Raw genomic sequence first — 20,976 nt, forward strand, 5'->3', positions numbered from 1 at the left:
CACCCACTTGTGTTGCGAGAATCGGCACACCTGCTCCAGCGTTAAGAAACTAAGTGAAATCCCAATTTAAAGAGCATGAATAAATTTCATTACGGCAGACAACAACCACAAAAGCCCTTCTTCATAATAGAAACATGGAATTATTAGATTTTGTTATCAAAAATGGGTAGTTTCATCATATAGTGAAGGTTTTCACGGATGTTGTTTACTTTGTTGGTGTCTTAGGCATCATTGTATGCCTAAACTTATTTCCTGTCCAGGGAACACTTTCACTTTCAGAGGCCACCCACATAGGCATTTAAATTCTCTCAGATTTACTGTTTTGAGAATTCAGACCTATACTTTGAATATTTCAATTTTTGTGATTGAAAGAACGACTGAAGTGTGTATTCAGTCATTCCAGCAGCCGCTGTGTTGTGGTGTCACTTCCAAAGCACACTTAGTCCAAATTAACAGGTGTGCACAAGACTGCAATTACACTACTTTACAACTAACACAAAAAGTGTAGGAATATTATCAGGCAACAGAAGCTACCTTTTGTAGTGGAACACTTCTTTCCCAAGATATCAGCTCCAGAGAAAAATATACTGCTTTGCACATATTAAATTATCCATTCATTCATTTATGATATGGTATAAATGTATCATGAAACTCTGGAGCAAGTAAGAAAATTTCCTGCGCAGTTAATGATTGTCAGTTGACTGCAGCCACTAACACTCAGCATTTTATGTCTTGTTTCTGGATAAGTCCAGAATGAAATTTTCACTGAATGAAATTTTCACTTTACAGTAGAGTGTACACTAAAGTAAAACTTCTTGATAGTAAAATAAGTAAAACTATGAACCTGGTTATTTTCTTTCACAGGAGATCTGCATTTGCATCCAAATTTGACACACAAGTTTAACTGCATTTTTATCAAAAACCATCACTCAGTTTGTGTGTATAAAGATAAAACCTTATTGCACACTGTTGTTTCTTTTTAACTGCACAGAATTTTTTTTTATACAAGTTGCTTAGCACTGTGTGCCAATCCAGGACTTTTTCATGAACAGGTATTTTGAGACAGTAACTGCCAATAATAAGTGACAGTAATATGCACTTTTTTCACAGCAATGTTCTAATCTTAATCACATGTGACATCACACGAGATGTGTGCATGCTGCGTGTGAACACAGGACGAGCTGGCTGCAGTTCACGAAAGAGTTGAATCTGCTTTTGTCTATGGTCAGTCATCTTCAGGCTGCTGCCTCATGGTGTAGCAATGGCAGAGCATCTGGCACAGCACAAGGGGCTTTTCAGGTGATGTTTGGTTTGCCCATGGGCTCTGCTGCAGAGGCGTCTCCTAGTATACATGACACAGAGGACCCATACACACAGCTGCATGATTGGTGGGTGGTAACACTTTTGCATCCATTGAAATGGAAGGCCCCTGTGGAGACTGGCCATAAGTCCTTATCTATTTGCCCTGCAAGTGGACAGGTGGCTGTTTGTTCAGCAGGGTTCAAGAAGGCACACAAGGATTGGTGTTTGATAGTTATCGGGAGCTCCAAAGTAAGGAATGTTGTGGATCCCCTTAGGGAAATAGCGTTCAGGCTAAAAAGGAAGCTAATGTGCATCCATTATGTCTGCTGGTGGGCTTCATCCGAAATGTTGAGAAGGCTTTGCCTGTCGTTATCTAGCGTGCAGAGTGCAGTAGTGTACAGGTTATGGTTCATGTTGGAACCAACAAAGTCTTTCACTTGGATTCTGAGGCATTCACAGTTCAGTTCACATAGACAGCTGGCAGAAGTGTTGAAGGTGCTGGTCTCACATGCAAGGTTCAAGCAAAGCTCGGAATTTGCAGCATGCTTTCCAGAGTTGATTAGGGTCCTTTGGTTTGGAGCCAACTGTACGGTCTCAAGATTTTGCTTTAGAACTTACCGCTAAAGACAGACCTGACCTTATCAATGGTGTCAGTAGCAAGACAGGGATTAGTGTCCACAATTTCATCAGAGTGACTATGGTTACTAAAGCTAATAAATCAATCAAGAAGGCTAGGGCATTATTTTTGCTAGAAAGAGCAGATAAGTAGTTGTTAGCATGCCATTCAGGCAATGAATTGACATCATTTAGTTCCAGTTTGATGGGCATAGAGGAATTAGGGGCATAATGCTCTGCAGATGTATGTGCCGAGTAAGTGGATTAAGGAAGGGCAGGACCCACTGTGGTTTAACAATGAAATTCAGAAAATTCCGAGGAAGCAAATATTGCTGTACTTTTGGTTCAAACGTGAGTACACAAATGATTTCAGGCAAACGTTGGTAGAAAGTCGTGCAACTATTAAAAAAAAAAAAAAAACTGACACAAAAAGCATGCAGCAAGTATCACTATCATACCTTAGCAAATGATCTTGTCAAGACCCCAAGAAAATTCTGGTCCTATATAAAATTACTACACAGGTCAAAGGCTTCTATCCAGTCACTCGATCAGTCTCATGTGGAAGTCGAAGATTGCAAAAGTAAAGACGAAGTTTTAAACTTCTCATTTAAGAAATCATTCATGCAGGACAAGCCTACAAACATACTGTTGTTTGAACATAGCACCAATTCCCAAATGGTGGATATAGTAATAAGCATCCCTGCCATAGAGAAACAACTGGAATAGTTTAAAGCAAATAAGTCATCTTGACTGGATGGAGCTCCAATTGGTTTTACAAAGAGAACTCTATGACAATTGCTCCTTATTTAGCTAGCATTTATTGTGAATCTATCACCCAGTGCAAAGCCCCAAGCAACTGTAAAAAAGCACACATGACTCCTACATACAAGAAAGGTAAAAGAATGGACATGCAAAAATACAGACCAATATCTTTAACATTGGTTTACAATTCTTCGACATATTCTCAGTTTAAATATAATAAATTTCCTGAAGACAGAAAAGCTTGACCACAAATCAGCAGGGTTGTATAAAGCATCGCTCATGCGAAACTAGCTTGCCCTTTTCTCATATGGTATACTGTGATCCATGGACAAAGAGCAACAGGTAGATTCTATATTCCTAGATTTCTGGAAAGTATTTGACATGGTGCCCCACTGCAGATTGTTATTGAAGGTAAGAGTACACAGAATAGGTTCAATATATGCAAGTGGCTTGAAGGCTTCTCAAATAACACAACCCAGTACATTGTTCATGATGACAATCATTCATCACAGACAAGGATATTGTCAGAGTGCCCCAGGGAAGTGTGCTAGGACTGCTGTTATTTTCTATATACATCAGTGATCTAGCAGACAGGATGCGCAACAATCTGTGGTTGTTTGGTGATAACACTGTGGTGTATGGGAAGGTGTCATTATTGAGTGAGTGTAGGAGGATACAAGGCGACAGACAAAATTTCTAGTTGACAGCTAGCTCTACATATGGAAAAATCTAAGTTAATGCAGGTGAGTAGGAAAAACAAATCTGTAGTGCTCAAATACAGCATGGCTTGTCTGCAGCTTTTTTTTTTTTTTTTTTTTTTTTTTGTTTTGTTTTGTTTTGTTTTGTTTTGTTTTAGGACGCAAAAACAAACTAGGGTCATATGCGCAAATGTCAAAACTGTTTTGAACATTAGTTCGACCCATCCTTGAGTACTGCTCGAGTGTTTGGGAGAAACAACAGGTCAGGTTGAAGGAAAACATCAAAGCAATTCAGAGTTTGGCTACTAGATTTGTTACCGGAAGGTTAGAACAATGTGCAAGTATTGTGGAGATTCTTTGGGAATTGAAATGGGAATCCCTGGAGGGAAGGCATCATTCTTTCTGAGAAACATTACTGAGAAAATTTAGAGAACCAGCATTTGAAGCTGGCTGCAGGACAATTCTATTGCTACCAAACTACTTTTTGCCTGTGGATTACAAAGGCAAGATAAGAGAAATTAGGGCTCATATTAAGGCATATAAAGTCATTTTCCCTCACTCTACTTGCAAGTGGAACAGGAAAGGAAACAGGCAGTGGTAGTACAGGGTTCCCTCCACCACATACTGTATGGCGGCTTGTGGAGTATGTATGTAGTTGTAGATGTAGGTACATGGCATCTTCCGAAGATATAAAGGTAGTTAAAAACATCATATTAACAATAACATCCAATGAAATATTATTAATACCTTTTTAAAATATGTATTTGGCACATAACATTTAGTGGTCAATGATAGACCCCTATGGACATAATAAATAAGGGCAACAGAAATAAATACTGGCTTAAAAGAACTTTGTAAAATGCCTTAAATAGGAAAATATGACATTACTTCTGAAAATTCTAAATGTTTCACAGACAAAAGTTTCCAAAGATTCTATCAGTATCAGATTCTGAAGAATAATATGGGTGTGGTATCAATGAATTGATAAGTATGCTGTATAAAAGTAACTGTATTATTACAATGTATTTATCAGTACTAAACAGAAAAAGAGAACATAATTAAAACTGTGTGCCGGACTGAGACTGGAACTCAGGACCTTTGCCCTTCATGGGAAGAGCTCTACCAATTGAGCTACCCAAGCATGACTCATGACCTGTTCTCTCAGATTTACTTCTGCCAGTACCTTGTCTTCTAACTTCCAAACTTCACAGAAGTTCTCCTGCGAACCTTGCAGGACTGAAGTCTGGGAAGAAAGGACATTGTGGAGACATGGCTTATCCATAGCCAGGGGGATGTTTCCAGAATGAAATTTTGACTCTGCAGCAGATCGTGCACCGATATGAAACTTCCTGGCAAAGTAAAACTGTGTGCTGGACTGGACTTCTCATTCCAGAAACATCCTCCAGATTGTGGCTAAGCAATGTCTCCGCAATGTCCTTTCTCTCCAGGAGTGCTAGTCCTGCATGGTTCACAGGAAAACTTCTGTGATATTTGGAAGGTAGTAGACAAGGTATTGGCAGAAGTAAAGCTATGAGGACGGGTTGCAAGTCTTGCTTGGATACCTCTGTTGGTAGTGCACTTGCCCACAAAAGGCAAGGGTCCTGACTTTGAGTCTCAGTCCGGCACACAGTTTTACTATGCCAGAAAGTTCCATATCAGCACACACTCCGCTGAACAGTAAAAATTTCATTCTTTAAACATCACCCAGGCAGTAGCTAAACCATGCCTCTGCAATATCCTTTCTTCCAGGAGCACTAATCCTGTAAGGCTCGCAGGAGAACTTTTGTGGAGTTTGGGAGGTAGGAGAGGAGGTACTGGTGAAAGTAAAGCTAGGAGGACAGGTTGTGAGTTGTAATTGGGTAGCTCTGTCAGTAGAGCACTTGCCTGCGAGGGGCAATGGTCCTGAGTTCGTATCTCGGTCTGGCACACAGTTTTAATTTGCCAGGAAGTTTCACATCAGCACAAACTCTGCTGCAGAGTGAAAATTTCATTCTGGAAACATCCTCTGGGCTGTGGTTAAGCCATGTCTCCACAAAATCCTTTCTTCCAGGAGTGCTAGTCCTGCAAGGTTCACAGGAGAATTTCTGTGGAGTTTGGAAGGTAGGAGGTGCGGTACTGGTGGAAGTAATGCTATGAGGATGAGTCTTGAGTCATGCTTGGATAGCTCTGTCAGTAGAGTACGAGTATTGGTCCAGCAGACAGTTTTAACCTGCCAGGAAGTTTCATATCAGCACACACTCCACTGCAGAGTGTAAAATTTCATTCTAGAGAATATAGTGCTAAGAACTTAGTAATCCATGAGCAAGACATTCATACAAGAAAAATGAATTTGTATGAGTAAATTGTTGTGAGTACTCACCAACAGAATGGCCATGGTATGGACTTGTGGCGTTCATGTCCCCAACAGGTGGAGCAAGCGTCGCATTGTGCAGCAGGACTCCCCTCGCAGTATCTCCATAACCACCAACAGCACCTCCAGCTGTACTGCTGCCATAGCCAATATGTGGATGGTGTGCATGTGGGTGATGAGGATGATGATGCGGGTAGTTTGTGTGGCCAGGAACACCTTCTCCAGGTAGGCTCAGCAGGTTTGCCAAGTCTTGCCAGCGCTGTTCAACACTAGCTGTGCGCACCACCGGCACACGACCCTGAAACAAATTGCAAATTTCCATTTATTATAATCTAGTATTATCTGCTGCTCAGGACCACATGGGTAGACATGTGCAAATATTAAATCTAATATAAATTAATATGCTCATTTTCATTTCCAATTTCACACTCACTCAACTTTTTATCTACAAATAGTGCACTGTTTTATTATCACAAATGTTAAAAAGAAAAGACTTTAGGCCCCCAGCCTGGTGCAAATCTTTTGATCATTCACATCAGTGGCTTGCACAACTTATTTACTTAAGCAGCTTTTCATTTACTCTCAGAAGGCTGAGAGGATCCCAGCCCAGACATTTTCACAATAGAAAAAAATGAGATGGGTGCTATGATTCAAATGCAGGACCATGTTGGGAGCCAACAGTGTTGGACCAATAGACCATGGAGGCAGCCAATACAAATATTTACAATCATCATCTTGCATTCATCCAATTTGATTTTACAATGAAATGAATACCCTTAGCTTAGTCAACGAGGACAGTGGAAAATGTATGCCTCAACCTGGACTCAAACCCAGGATCTCCTGCTAACATGGCACACACTCTACCCATCTGAGCCAGCGAGAACCACATTCCCAACTTATTGTCCCGCACTATATTCGTAGTGCCCCTGCCCATTATACTCATTACTCGTGGCTTTATCGCCGATTCCCATGAGTTCGGGCACTGTTTGTGCATCTGCACAGAAGAAGATGGTCAAATGGCCGGTGAGCCTTAACTATATATGTATATGAAGATGGTATCTGTTCTTTTGGACATGTCTGAAAGAACAGATACCATCTTCATATACAATTTGATTTTACCTACTGATTGAACTTAATGTGTAGTCTGCTCATTACAAACTGAGAAAATTTTTAACAGTGTTAATCAAATGATAATTATTTTTGAACAGATACAATAAAATTTTTCAGAATTTATGTAGCTAAAACCACAGTTCCACTTGTTTTGTTTCCCAGCAAACAAAATTGACTACTTCCAACTTTCATAGTATTTGCATTATAACACAGAGTACATTATGTCCTATTCAGATTGATGAAGTCTGTCATGATTTACAGGGTTATCTGTTCCAACTTATTCTCAAAATCTGGCACTGTTATACCGGTTTCCACCTAAATCTTGTAAGAGTAAAATAGATTAACATACCCTCCTAAGAAATCTACTCCAAGGATTGCATTAGGTGTAGGAATCATCGTTGCAGCATTAAGAAAGTGTTGTTGGCTCATATTCACAATACCATCTGAGCCTTACAAAAAATTAGTGAACTACTCCATGATAATGATTTCGTAGAAACACGTATGAATCATTGGAAAAATGTCTCAATGCAAATAACTTTGACTGATATGGGATACTGGGGGTAGAATTATAAACTTATGACAAACAATATAATACAAACAACTGCATCTCCTGCAAAAAATATATACCTCCTGCAAAAAATATATACTATCTGCATAAATGAAATGTCTGACAGACATTACCACACTGGACTCGCAATCAGGAGGATGACGGCTCAAACCCGCATCCGTCCATCATGATTTAGGTTTTCCGTGATTTCCCTAAATCACTTCAGGCAAATGCTGGGATGGTTCCTTTGAAAGGGCATGGCTGACTGCCTTCCCCATCCTTCCCTAATGCGATGGGCCCGATGACCTTGCTATTTGGTCCCCCTCCCAAATCAACCAACCAATCAACCAATCTGACGGACAAAAGATAGTACTTGCTCTAACTGCAAGTTACAGTCATTCCTCCTAAACAATTCCTATTTAAACAACAGAGGCATTCTCAATTAGAAGTAGCCAATCTGTATATGTCTAGAAATGGGCAGCATGTCACTACATTTTTTATACATGAAAGGCATATTTGGGAAGGAGCTTCTAATGGTAATCATGCTGTTATTGCTTGATGTCTGTAGACTGGTTTGGGATAGCTCTTTATGCTGGTAGATTGTGTACAAGCCTTTTAAATTTTGATTAACTCCTACAACATACATCCTTTCAAATATCTTACTCTGTATCAAGTCTTGGTACCCTCTACAATTTTTACCAGACACACACCCCCTCCCTCGAGAAGTGTCCTATTAACTTATCCACTCTTTTCATCAAGGTTGCTACAAGAGTCTTCCCCTTAATTTGATCCAATGCCTTTCTTATCTGATCCACTCATCTAATATTCAACTTTTTTCTGTAACATCACATTTCAGAAGTTTCTGTTTCCTTCTTGTCTGTATCATTTGTCACCCACATTTTCATTTCTGTCGAATGATACACTTCAGACAAAATACTTTCAGGAAATACTTCCTAACACTTAAATTTATATTTAATATTGCCTCATTTCTCTTTTTCAGATCCTCTGTATTTACAATTACTTTTGCTGTTGACTCTGCCTATGTGTTGCATATTGGCAAAATGGTGATTTGTTGTTTTTTCAGCGAGTAATCGTGAGGATTACACCATGAGATATAATGACATTAGTCCAGGAATCTGTTAAATATTAATTTAAATAACCATCACAGTTTACCACAAAGTATAAGAAATGTTGAGTACACATTGTTCATGAATTTAAGTGAGGACGGTTCCTTGGGAAACAGCTAAAAGCTTTTTGACAAAACTAAAACAACGGATCATAAATAAGTGACGAATTTCACACTAGACATCATTATAGGACAGCTGCCTTTATATCAGTCTAAAGATGAATGATACTGTTGTAGACAAAAATGAAACAAATGGCAAACTAATTGTACAGCAGACCCTGCTGGCAAAAAATGTAACATTTACAGAATGTGTCAGGCAGCTGTAATGTGATTAAGTATACAGTTTCATTTGCTTTTTTTAGTCATCAATTATTCATCCCTGGCAATGGAAGATTGCTTAGAGCCATTAATCTAACAGGACAGTTAAGTTAACCAGCTCTGTATTCACTACTGTGATCGAACATAATTTGCAGCAATCTCTCTCTCTCTCTCTCTCTCTCTCTCTCTCTCTCCCTCCCCCCTTCCTCTCTAACACACACACACACACACACACACACACACACACACACACACACCAAATAAAAAAAGAACATTTCTGAGTTGTTGAGTTGTTAATGGCTTGATACCTGCCTAAATCTGTAATGCTACTGCAACATTAAACAGCTTTTTTCTTTTTTATCAGTTGAGAGAAATCAAGGTTCTCTTCCTTTATGTGATTTGCGAATGAAATAACAAGGGACACAAAAATGATACTATGTATCCTCTGCCAGACATCATATGGTTGCTAATAGTGTACATGTGTCAGTGATGTAGCTATAGATGAAATTAAAGGAACAAGCTTCTTATTCTTGATGAATTGCAATTACACAGAACAAAACTCAATATGCTAAAATATTTCAGAGAACATTCAGTTTCAGAAGAAATGCCTCTATCTGTATCAGTTTCTTATGTTCAAGTGCAAGGCAAACAGAATAGCTATTGATTCAATGCACAACACTCATGACATAACAATCATAATTCATTGTTTGTGTAGTTCAACTACATGTCTGACAACTCAGTGAAACACTTCGATCATAACCATAAGAAAAAAACTGGAAACACTTAACATTAAGCAATATAATGAATCTTCACTGTAGAAGACACTGGTATGTACAGCACATTACACACTTAAGCCAGCTACCATATAAATTCCAGACATAGGGATTTCTTCTGCCTGAACAACACTTTTGAGTCCCTTTGAATTTTGAGATAGATAAGTAAAACATCCTGACTTTACATGAAGTACTTTTATGTTCTTTCACCATTATCTTTAACAGACTGTTTTAGCATTAATAAATATCAATTCAGAATTCATGTTAGTTAAATTTTCTATTGATGTTGTGCGCAAGCTTTCACAGTTAGTGATTGGTGGGCAGAGAAAATGTTTTATCCAGGATAGGCCCACAGCTTTTACATCCTTTTTGAAGATGGTTATTTCCACTTATGGTTGTTAACAAATGTTACTGGTTGCAATTGTAATTTTGAATCACTGGAAGTGTCAAGCATACTTACTGTCTGGCAAGGCATACACTGATAATGCTATAAGTGAACTACATGGACTTGACTCCAATGATGGTTGAAAAAGATATGAATAACAATGAAGAGAACATAATGCTGGAATACTGACATGCCTACTACCTCTTTAATGAGTGATTACAAATTCTGCATTACGAGTGTGTGTTATAGAACCAATTATAAATGCTTGATACAGTCAATTAGTCAAAATGCAATTCCAACCAATACAGTGTTGACAGACACAAGTTAAAATAATCATGTTCGAAAGCAATCAAATTGTTATCATATCTGACATGTGTGTTCAAACTTGGATGTGACACTGTTACTTATTTTCGTTGATATCATACTGCATATTAGCCATCAGTGAAAGGAAATTTATGTCTCCTCCTCAAAGGAGTTGGTTCAGCATTTGTGATATTTGATTTACGGAGACCACAGAAAACTTAAATCTGAGTGACTGGATGGGAATTTGAGCACACTCCCCTCAAATGTGAGTGCAGTGTCTTACCTACTGTGCACTTCACATAGTCTTTTGTATGATCTTTAATTCAGCTATTCCAAATGGCAAAATGAGTCATTTCCCAATTCAAACATGTAAAGTGTACTAACTGTAATTCTGTTCAATTTAATAAATTATTCCCTCTGGTCTAGTGGGTTAGAGGAAGAGTGAAGCTGTGTTTCCAAATGGAGATATAAGGTGTGGTCAAAAAGTTTCTCTCTGAGAGCACTGTTGCAGTGTGTATGCAACGTAGCATGACTGCAATGCAGTTATATTAGCACCGACAAGTAGGCAAGGGATTTCAGTGTCATTTATGTCTTTCCAATGTGCATGGGGTAAATGTGGAATTGTGAACTACGGTGACATTATTATAGTGCATCCAAACAGGACCAACATACTGTTATTCTTTCTCGGCTGCCCTAGGACAAACACCAACAGACATCAACCAGAGAATGAAAAATGTGTTCGGGGCAGCACGTCTATCGAAAACCATTATTGTGGAATGTTGAGCAAAGGGGTGCTGCTGCTTCATGGTAATGCATGTCCACATATTGAAAATGTCATAACGTACAAGTTATACCAACTCAAATTGGAGACAGTTCGGCACTTGCCCTGTAGTCCTGATTTCTCCCCATGTAGTTACAATGTCTTTCATCCCTTGAAAAGGCCTTGAAGGGTAAATGATCTCGGTCAGATGAAGATATGCAGAGGCAGTTACAGACTTGTTCATGCAGCAGGACATGTTTTACGAACAGGGTATCTTCAACCTGGTGCACTGATGAAATGACTGCCTCATTGCTCACAGTGATTCTGACTGATTGGCATACCTATTCTGGACTGTACAGCCTTCAAAAGGTAAATTTTTGACCACCTCATATTTTTACATTTCCCTGGTGAGGCTAGATATGTAGATCCAAGTAACAATCTTATAGAAAGATCTCATCATCTAAGAAGATTAGAGTGTTAGTTAATTTCTCAGGCATACAAGACTTGTGGAGAAATTCAGCTGAATTTATCAGGTACTGTAGTACTTGTTCAGTACAAGCTAGGGAAATAATAGGGTACAATGATAGGGTTTCGTTGTCAAGAGTGTGAGTGTAGATGTATAATAGTCACAAACTCACCAACACATATGTTTTTTCAGACAGTAGTTTGGAATTACAAATGAGTACTCTAGAAGTCACATGTAGAGCATAGGTTACAATGCCCTCATACACCTATGTATCCGAAACTTAGGAAAAGGTACTGCAAAGAATAGTTTAAACAGAAAGCGAAATGCTGATACATTATCAAAGTTAATTCCATGCCCATCAACAAAGTCCAGGAACATGGCAGAAACCTCTCATTGCCATCCAAAAGGGCAAAGTCCTAGTGGGAGGTGGTTCACTGTTGCCTTGCACAAATCTTATGATGCATCATGTGTGTATGTGTATCTTGTGAATGAATTACGAGTTTTGTATTGTTGGTGTTAAGTAAGACCTGGCATGTATTACATGGCACCACTAATGTGCAATAATACTAAGTGGTCCACTGAATTAAACGCCCACAATCAAGAGATCAAAAGTTACAATGTCATGTGCCCTCACTCCAATAGACAGTGGAAAGAGATTTTGAGCTTAATCCAGGAGATTGTCATACAACCTGGTAATTAGGAAATGTACTCTGCTATCTGTTCTCTCTTGCTGACCAAACACTGGTAACAAATATTTGATAGAAAACACACACACACACACACACACACACACACACACACACACACACACACACAAACTACAACAAGAAATAACTGAAATGATTCATGTGAAACAGAGGAGAAGGAAGGTTGTGGTTTCGCATCCCCATTGAATATGGACTCATTAAACACAGGACGAGCTTGGATAGCCTAAGGATGGGGAACGACTTTAGCCACATTATTTTCAAAGAAGCCATCTCAGTGCTCACCTTAACTGAGTGAGAGGGGACAAGGGAAAACCTAAACCTAGGTAATCAGTCATGCATCCGAACTGCAAGTCCAGTTCCTTAAGCACTGCAATATGTCACTCGGTTACATAAAGTAATAGTAAAGTGTAAGTGAATGACTGACTGTAAAGTGGATTTGGTTAAGGATTCTGGTTTCAATCCTAAAAAGATCGTTGGTTTTTTCCTTTCAAATTGCCATGGCTTTATTTAGCGTATTTCAGAAATAAAAAGGGTTACACTGTAAACATACGTCTTCTCATACATCCGAGTATCTGGTTCTTAGATCAGCGTTTGGTGAAGGTGAACCATTGCCAATAGGCTTGTGACTAATAAAAGTAATGTCGTCTTCCAAATAACCATTATGTTGTTACTTTTCCATTTAACAATTCTGTACCAACAGGAAGTGGAGGAATTTCAGAACGAGCGAGAGGTTCCTCTGCAACATCTGACTCCATTCAACTGTTGTGCGGTGGACGAACCGGGCTACAAGAAAAGTAAAGCTGTCCCTGAGGAAATGATCTATCTCCCATCTTCCGGCTTGTGGCAGAGAAACGTAGGCGCATACAGGACGTCACCGGGAAAGTCCTTCGGATCAATCAAGAGGCTGTCGAGACTGGGCGCCTGTCCTAATATAGCACTGACATCAATTTGCCTTGTGCGGCTGCCGCCGGCGGCGCAATCAAGGTGTCATTAATTACGACTGTCAGCCAGCAAGGCCAGCGCTGGGTAAGCCCGTTTTAATGGCCGCAGGCCGGCGCACTAAATGTGAGGTAATCACGGGACGCCGCACCAAAAACTGCCTAACGCGAGATTCATCGTCGCGAGACAGCGGCCGCGTGAGAATGGCGACGAGCCTCCGGGCACGAGACGTCAGTGCAGCACTGAGTTCCGACGGCAACAAACAATACGGCCAATTTACCTCCATAAGAATATTTCCGTCAGGGGAAAAAAGACAGTTCCAGACTCCAAGCGCAATTATGCTTTTATGTCCGAATACGGGAGAAAATATCATGCTCAGATTGGCATCAGTGTGTTCAGCGTTAGGGAAAACATGCAACAGTTGCAAAAGTTGACCACGCGCGGTGGCTGACGGGAGCGAGTGTAAACGGGAAATGCCTTTCGGTCGATCCCAGCAACCACCGCGCCGAGTGTCAACTTGATTGGCGCGGGCAGTAAGGATAGGCACTGATAACAGTAACATTGATATAGGAAAATGAGGAGCTAAAGACTGTCGAGGCAGACGCCAACCGGCCACAACTACTTCTAAAAAAGCTTTTACTAACGCTCTGAGAAACACGTATGATGTTCTGGAACCATACCTGACGCAGAGTAAAAGTATGGTCTTAGCGTCTAGGATTTTTCTCTACCTCTCAAAAATTCATATTGACATAGGAGGAATAAACACTGCAGTAGAAGAACACATGTTCCTGAAGACATCGACAAATACTACGAAGGAAGTGTAGCTATCTGAAGAAGCCGGTACTGGAAACAGCAGAGAAATAAAAGCTTTTATTAAAAAGCACGAGTATTTACAGATGATTGCGGTCTCAGTGTGGTATCTTCAATTGAACAACGACCACAGAGTTTAGCAAGAGCCACCATGGATAACATAAATGATGAGTTATGCATATCTTTAGTTATCCAACGACAATTATTAACACGTAGATTGGCGGTTCAAGCGCTGTAAACTGCGACGGTATCAATCCCAAACAGCAACGCAATTATCAACAGCTAAGGGAAAATACAACAAAACACAGTCTTAAGAACGTAGAACAAACACAGTAGTGCTCAAACTGAACATAAAACACGACAATAGGGACCTGCATTTCGATGCTGGACAGACTGTTGCTCAACCGCTTAAATGGAATAAAATTGTGTCAGAGGCTTCAAACGTAAACGTCTTTCCCGGCATTATCACCTCGTTTAACCCAAGTTTCATCTCAGCTGGTGAGGCGAGAGCATGCAGAATTAGTGGACAGAATAGCAATTTCGTATCTGCACAAAAAGTAAACTTTGAGTGTGTCTGCCTATCTCCTTGGCGTGTCATGTTATTTATCTACACGGGACTTCATAGCTTTCTTCAAAATAACTGACAATTGCGTAGTACATTTCGACTAACTCAGCTTAACGTGGAATTTGAGCCACGCTGCGCCTTTTTTTTTTTTTTTTTTTTTACACACACAGAACAGTTACGGTTCACCCTAAATGCCAGGAAAATACTGACGGATCACCTGAGAACGACATCTAGAACCTACGTCTTTGTAGCAGTTCGGAGCACTTTCACCGTTCTGAGGATCTAACTGACGTTGACAATTATGGATGTCTGCAACTCACGTATTTAATTACGTGACGTAGTTTTCGGAATGTTTACTGAGCGATACCTTGAGAATACATATCCTAATTATGCGATTCTTTTATCTCTGAAAATGGGGCTAAAATGACGATAACAGACAACTAATACGACAGGAATAGAGCGGGACAAAATGAAGACATTAAAACAATAATTCCAATTATACAAAAGTGACAGCAGAAAGTGTAACTTGTGAATAAAATAATAATCATGTGGCTAAATATTACTGTGGTGAAGAAACGATTGGAATATGATATGATGCTACCTCTGTTCAAATAAAATTGACACTGACAGATCTCTCAATTAACATTATTCAGCTTTCATGTCTTTACTTACTACCTCAAGTTGTTCGCCACCACTGAACTAACAAAACAAGGACTGCACACCTCTACTACATATAGCTCAGCTCTCTGAAGTCAAGGTTAAGCAAAGAGTTGTTATACTTCCAAGCACAAAACAAAATATATAACCTCCCCTGTATGCAGGAGGGCGACACTGAACTGTTAGTGATTAGTTAACCCTCTGAAGTCTCATACCCTTATGACCCCCAAAAATGTCCTGTCCTACACTAAATTAACATAGCTGTGACTTGCAAGATTTTCTACGAAACTCTAATGGCATTCCTACAGAATTTTTTTACAGCAAAATGTTACTGAAACAACACAGTTTTGCCTACTCACCTGTAAGAGAGCCTCCTTATCCCACAGGAACCTCCAACATGCAGAGGCCTCAGGAATGTGCTCTACTTTCCCTGTCATCCCCGCTTTTATACCAACAGTTCTTCAAGGCACTACACAGCACCACAACAATGGGAACTCAATACCAGCACCAGAAAATACACTTCTTTTATCAAGGCACTCATTTTCTCAACACAAAAAAAATGAAAACAATTTTAGAAGCACATCACTGCACAGCTTTCAGTCCCAGCACACTCAGAACTTCAGACTGCTGATCCAAAATGGACACACAACATCCATATGCCAGAGGAATAATGTAGCATTTCACAATGACAAGTCATACCAAATACAGTGCATTTCTATCCTTTCACAAGTGACACTGTTGAACTTCACAGAAGAGCTTGGAGAACAGGTTACCTGTCACATTCAGACTTGTACGGCAACACCAATTAGCACAAATTCACTCATACTGTACTTGACAACAAACAATAGCAATATTTTCCAGAAGCTGTGATATTTTCATTCAGTTTCCTATAAACATTGTATTTTGTGACTGATGATAGGTCCCAAACAGTATTTAGTTATGACAGAAGTTTGATGACATCACTAACAGCACATGTTGCAGACACTGACATTTGCACACTAATCACTCTCCAAAGCTGTGTAGAAAATGTGGAAGTAACAGACAGCACTCCGTCTGGGCAGAGAGGTGCTCCGTCCAGCAGATGCTGCTGGAGGCTGCAGGGGCAAGGCCAGCACACACACTACTGTTTACCTTCTGTGCTCACTATTAGCACCTCCAGCCCAGCTCTTCCTCCCCTCCCCTCTGCTCCTCTCCTCTCCTCTCCTCCCACTGGCTGTGGTCCACCCACTCTCCTCCTCCTCTCCTTCCTCGATACCTACTTCCTTTGCCTTTCGGCTGTCTTTTTACCCCTACACCTCTGCTCACCTCGTACAATAGTCTATTCAAAGTTGAGGCCCCGGTAAAAAATGGCCACTCCGACATCTGACGGCCGTCAGGTCGTTTCGACACCGCGTCCTTTTTCTGTACAGGACGTGCTCCTCTCCCCCCACCGCGTGGCCGTACTGCCACCTGACAGGGCCTCTGGCCACGGTCACAGTCATTTGTATATTACAAACCCATTTTAGCACTTCTGTTAATTAAACCCCATCAAGAGGAAACTAACAGGCTCACAAGGACAGAGAATGACATTTATCATCTGTCACTCACAAAAAACGTGCCACATACTTACAGACCACATTACGTGGAGTGGAAGCTGTGATAATGTACAACCGTAATACATCTTTGTGAGGCTGCAAAACACCCCTTCAAATTAAGGACAGAGATTGCTTCCTGTGCAGATGTGCTCAGAAATTTGCTACACTGCAGAGAAGACTAAGCCACACCACAGGAGAGGAGGAGAAGTGGTGAAGCTGAATGAAGTAAACACAGGACATATGAATAGTTGTAACAATGGCTAAAACACAACAACATTGAATTATCTTGTCAGTCATAAAGAATACAGAATCTTACAGGTTTTACAAGCCCACTGGTAGACATCATGGTTGTGTTGTTCTTCAACAGAACATCTAGTGGTGTTCTTTACTATATTCCTTGAAGATTAAATCACTATGAAGAAAATGCATGACTACATCTGCACATTAGTTTTAAGCTCTTTGAGGGTACACTCAACATTGTATTGGTAATTATTTGAATATCACTAAGATAAAAGTACTCTAGAATGATTAGCTTTCATTTATTCAGGTACAGCACCTAAGGCCTTCACATTTTACACCTGTATGACAACCGCAATAAACAAACACATCTGCTAGATGATATGCTGATAGATTATGTGCTGACAATATGAAAGTACATGACAACATATTGTAAGAGGTATGACTGGGTGGCACTAGAGCTGTTTTTTGGACTGTGATCATGAGGACATTTCTGCTAAGATGATAGTTCTGTTTTGAAATGGGAAGAACCAGTGATCAGATGAGGAAGAGGAGGTGGGCAAAAGCAGGACTGCTCATAACCTTCTGAGATGTAGTCTTTGATTTTTAGCTACACTGACATATGATTTTTTTTTTTTTTTGCCAGCAGTTTTGACTAAATCTATTTGGTCCAGCAGCCCTGAAGAAATATTAACTATTCACTTACACTACATATAGGCAAATGTGGTAACTGTGCATGCTGCAACAACTCAGAAAAGTAAATGTTGTATTTCAAACAGTTTCTATGAAAAATTTTTATTTACAGTCTCCTATAATGAGCTATCCAATGAACAAGCATTATGGGTAGTAGCATAGAAACAGTGCAGTAAAATCTAAGAAGAGCAATGAGTTTCTCACGTGCAGCCTGTAAGGACACATTTATGTGCAAACAAAATGTACATGTGTAGAATAGTCTCTGAAGTGTAGTTGTAAAATTGTGATGACTTGTGAGTGCCGTGTTATGTTGTGTTTATGATGGGGAAAGAAATGATATGGTGCAATTATGTGTGGGCATATAAAGTAGTCATCTGAAGGGGAAGGGTAGGCACTATATTTAATACATGCACCTGATAGATCAGTGGTGCCATACAGATACACTGTGGCGAGATTCTGAGTTTTAAACAGGGCAACCTGTCGATCAAAAACAGTGCACCGCCGCCACTTCTTTTTCGTTTGCTGGCCAAACACGTGTGATGAAAATTTCTTCTATCACCTAGATTCGAACCGTCTGCCATCAGTTCGAGCGCTGTTGCTCTTGGGTGAGCTACTCTCCTCTTTTACGGATTTGGATGTCTTAAGCAAAATGTTCCCGTATTTTTTCAGTCACCACTGGGTGGTAGCCTACGAAAATAAAGAATGGAGTCTCGTTCCAAATGGTTAGTTTTAACGATAGGCGCACTCACGAACAACCAGACGTCAAGAACTCCCCAACTCCCCCCCTCCCCCCCTTTACCCCCCCCCCCTCCCCACCTTCCCCTCCTCACCATACGAACACCGTGTTTCAGGGAAGGTTGCGCTTCCAAGCGCGTCCTCTTGGTGGGAGGCCTGCAAACACGGGCAGGATTCCTGAAGGATCTGCGGAGAGGAGGTAGGGGCCAGGTACGGAATTACCGGTTGAGTAGTGCGAGGGGCGGCCAGAGTAAATGTTTGCGTTACGGTGCTGGTGCAGCCCTCGGCCGCTGGCCGCAGCAGTCGGCACAGACCCTTTTCCGTGCTGGTCGACTGGACGGCACGGGCATTAGTAATCTGCAAAGGCGTCGCGCTTGCTAAAAGAACAGCACCGCTTCGAAATCCGGCAAACAACGGTAGTCTGTGGCACACCTGGAGTTAAATGGACAGCTGCAGCTATGGAAGCGAGGTCAAATGAGATATAGTTCGAGTGTGCGGTCTGGAAATCGTCATTCCCAACTATCCTCAAATTGCTGAATGATAATGCCAAGCTGGGACGTTAAAGAAAGCCGCAATACTTTGCATCCCATGGATAACGTGGAGAGAGAGTTCTCTGATGCGGAAATAAGTCAAAAATGTACGTTTTATAATCTCCATACTTTCCAAATTTCAAAAACTAAAAGTTGAGAGATTCAGTTTTAAAATTCGGGAAGTACAAATGACCAAAAACCGCGGGTCAGTTTCAATAGCATCTCGAGACAGCTGATGGGAATCTTTCCCTATGACGTCACAACGCTATATAATAGCTATAAAAATCAAATGAAGGCACTAGAATTGCCCTAAACGTTGATTCATAAAAATAGTTGCCTTTCCCTAAAGGCAACCACTTACATATGGTGGACTGATGCGTGGCGCACAGAAACGCGCAATAAGAAACAGTTAACCTATCGTTTATTTCCGTTATAACACTTCAACCTTAAGCTCTATCTTCTTATTTTCAACTTTCTTGACACTGAATTTGACAAATAAGATACATGCGAAACAACCGCTTACAAAAGATAACGGGTTTTCCGGGATCCATGTAACAAAATAACAATTTACACTCTACTAATTTATACCGATAATAAAGATGTTGAATAACAGTAACTTCCCATAAGCACAATGACAACACATATACAAAAGTCCAAACAGAGCACAACACTGACCAACATGAGTAAAGGCCGGCCGATGTGGCCGTGCGGTTCTAGGCGCTTCAGTCTGGAGCCGCACGACCGCTACGGTTGCAGGTTCGAATCCTGCCTCGGGCATGGATGTGTGTGATGTCCTTAGGTTAGTTAGGTTTAAGTGGTTCTAAGTTCTAGGGGACTGATGACTTCAGATGTTAAGTCCCATAGTGCTCCGAGCCATTTGAACCAGCCCAACATGAGTATAGATTTTACAAAATGAGGGGGAATGAAGAAAAACAACTATCGACGTACAGCTTGCGTGCGATTTCCAGATTCCTATAAACCTCGATAGATTACATCTAATAGAATAGTACATCTACATTCATACTCTGCAAAACAACGCGAAGTGCATGGCTGAGAGTGCATCCTGTTGTACCAGTTATTAGGGTTTCTCCCCGTTCCATTCACGTATGGAGCGCGGGCAGAATGATTGATTGAATGCCTCTGTGCGTGCTCTAATTATTCTAATGAAATTAAATTAGAAACGACAGATGAACAAAGGAGTTTCTACCACTGACCCAAAAAAACTGAAATGGTGGGTTTTCCAAACAAATACATTACGGTTGACAATAATTAGTTAAGAATTGGGAGAAATAACAAATAATCGGGAAGCAGGAGAAAAAGTGAAAAATCTGGAATCTCCTGCCAAATCGGGAGAGTGGCAGGTATGAATCTCTCTCATATTTTCGGCATGGCTGATTAACGGTGTACACTTCAATATACTTTTTTTCAGTGCAATACAATGAAATTATTTGTCATAATGAAACACTATTCAGTGGCAATGTTAATTATCAGAAAAAGTAAAAACAAATTAAGAATTTATCTGAAGATACCGTTGAATGGAGTAGAAGTCGTTGACCAAACCATGTTCTTTAAGTTTAATAAACTCAACCACAATACGAACAAGACATGTTATATGCTCTGTCAGTTTTCTCAAGTAGATGTATACCTTTCTGTGCTGAAGTTTAAGTCTTTGTACATGTCGTTTTTTGACTCTAGCGTTATATTCACGATTTGCCTTATTTTTCTGAGAAAAGAGACGTTGGTAACGACAAAGGATAAAATAATGTTTTCGATTAACATGTAACGTGATGAGTCGAAACATTATTGGTTTGCTGGTCCATTTTTGGAACGCAGTAGAGCAGCGATTCTGCGTGGCATGGATTCGACAAGTCCTTGGTAGGTATATGCAGGTGTGTGGCACCAGATGGCTTACGCCGACATCACTTGATTCCCGTAGATTGAGGACCGGCGGTTTGTGGGAGCGGAGACGGCGCACGGCAGCGTCCCATGTGTGTTCTATCGGGTTCGGATCAGT

At 40.4% G+C, this 20,976-nt stretch overlaps 1 protein-coding gene across 2 annotated transcripts in view; it reads right to left on the reverse strand.

Moving 5' to 3' along the window:
• LOC124612270 (segmentation protein cap'n'collar) overlaps nucleotides 1-20,976 on the reverse strand; it is a 383,857-nt gene that overhangs the window by 86,007 nt on the left and 276,874 nt on the right. For both annotated transcript variants that reach the window (XM_047140366.1, XM_047140365.1), the window contains exon 6: nucleotides 5,737-6,025. In XM_047140366.1, coding sequence (XP_046996322.1) covers nucleotides 5,737-6,025 — 289 coding nt within the window. The remainder of the gene's footprint in view (nucleotides 1-5,736; nucleotides 6,026-20,976) is intronic.

Source organism: Schistocerca americana, chromosome 4 (genome assembly GCF_021461395.2).
Source record: "Schistocerca americana isolate TAMUIC-IGC-003095 chromosome 4, iqSchAmer2.1, whole genome shotgun sequence".
Taxonomy (NCBI): Eukaryota; Metazoa; Arthropoda; class Insecta; order Orthoptera; family Acrididae; genus Schistocerca; species Schistocerca americana.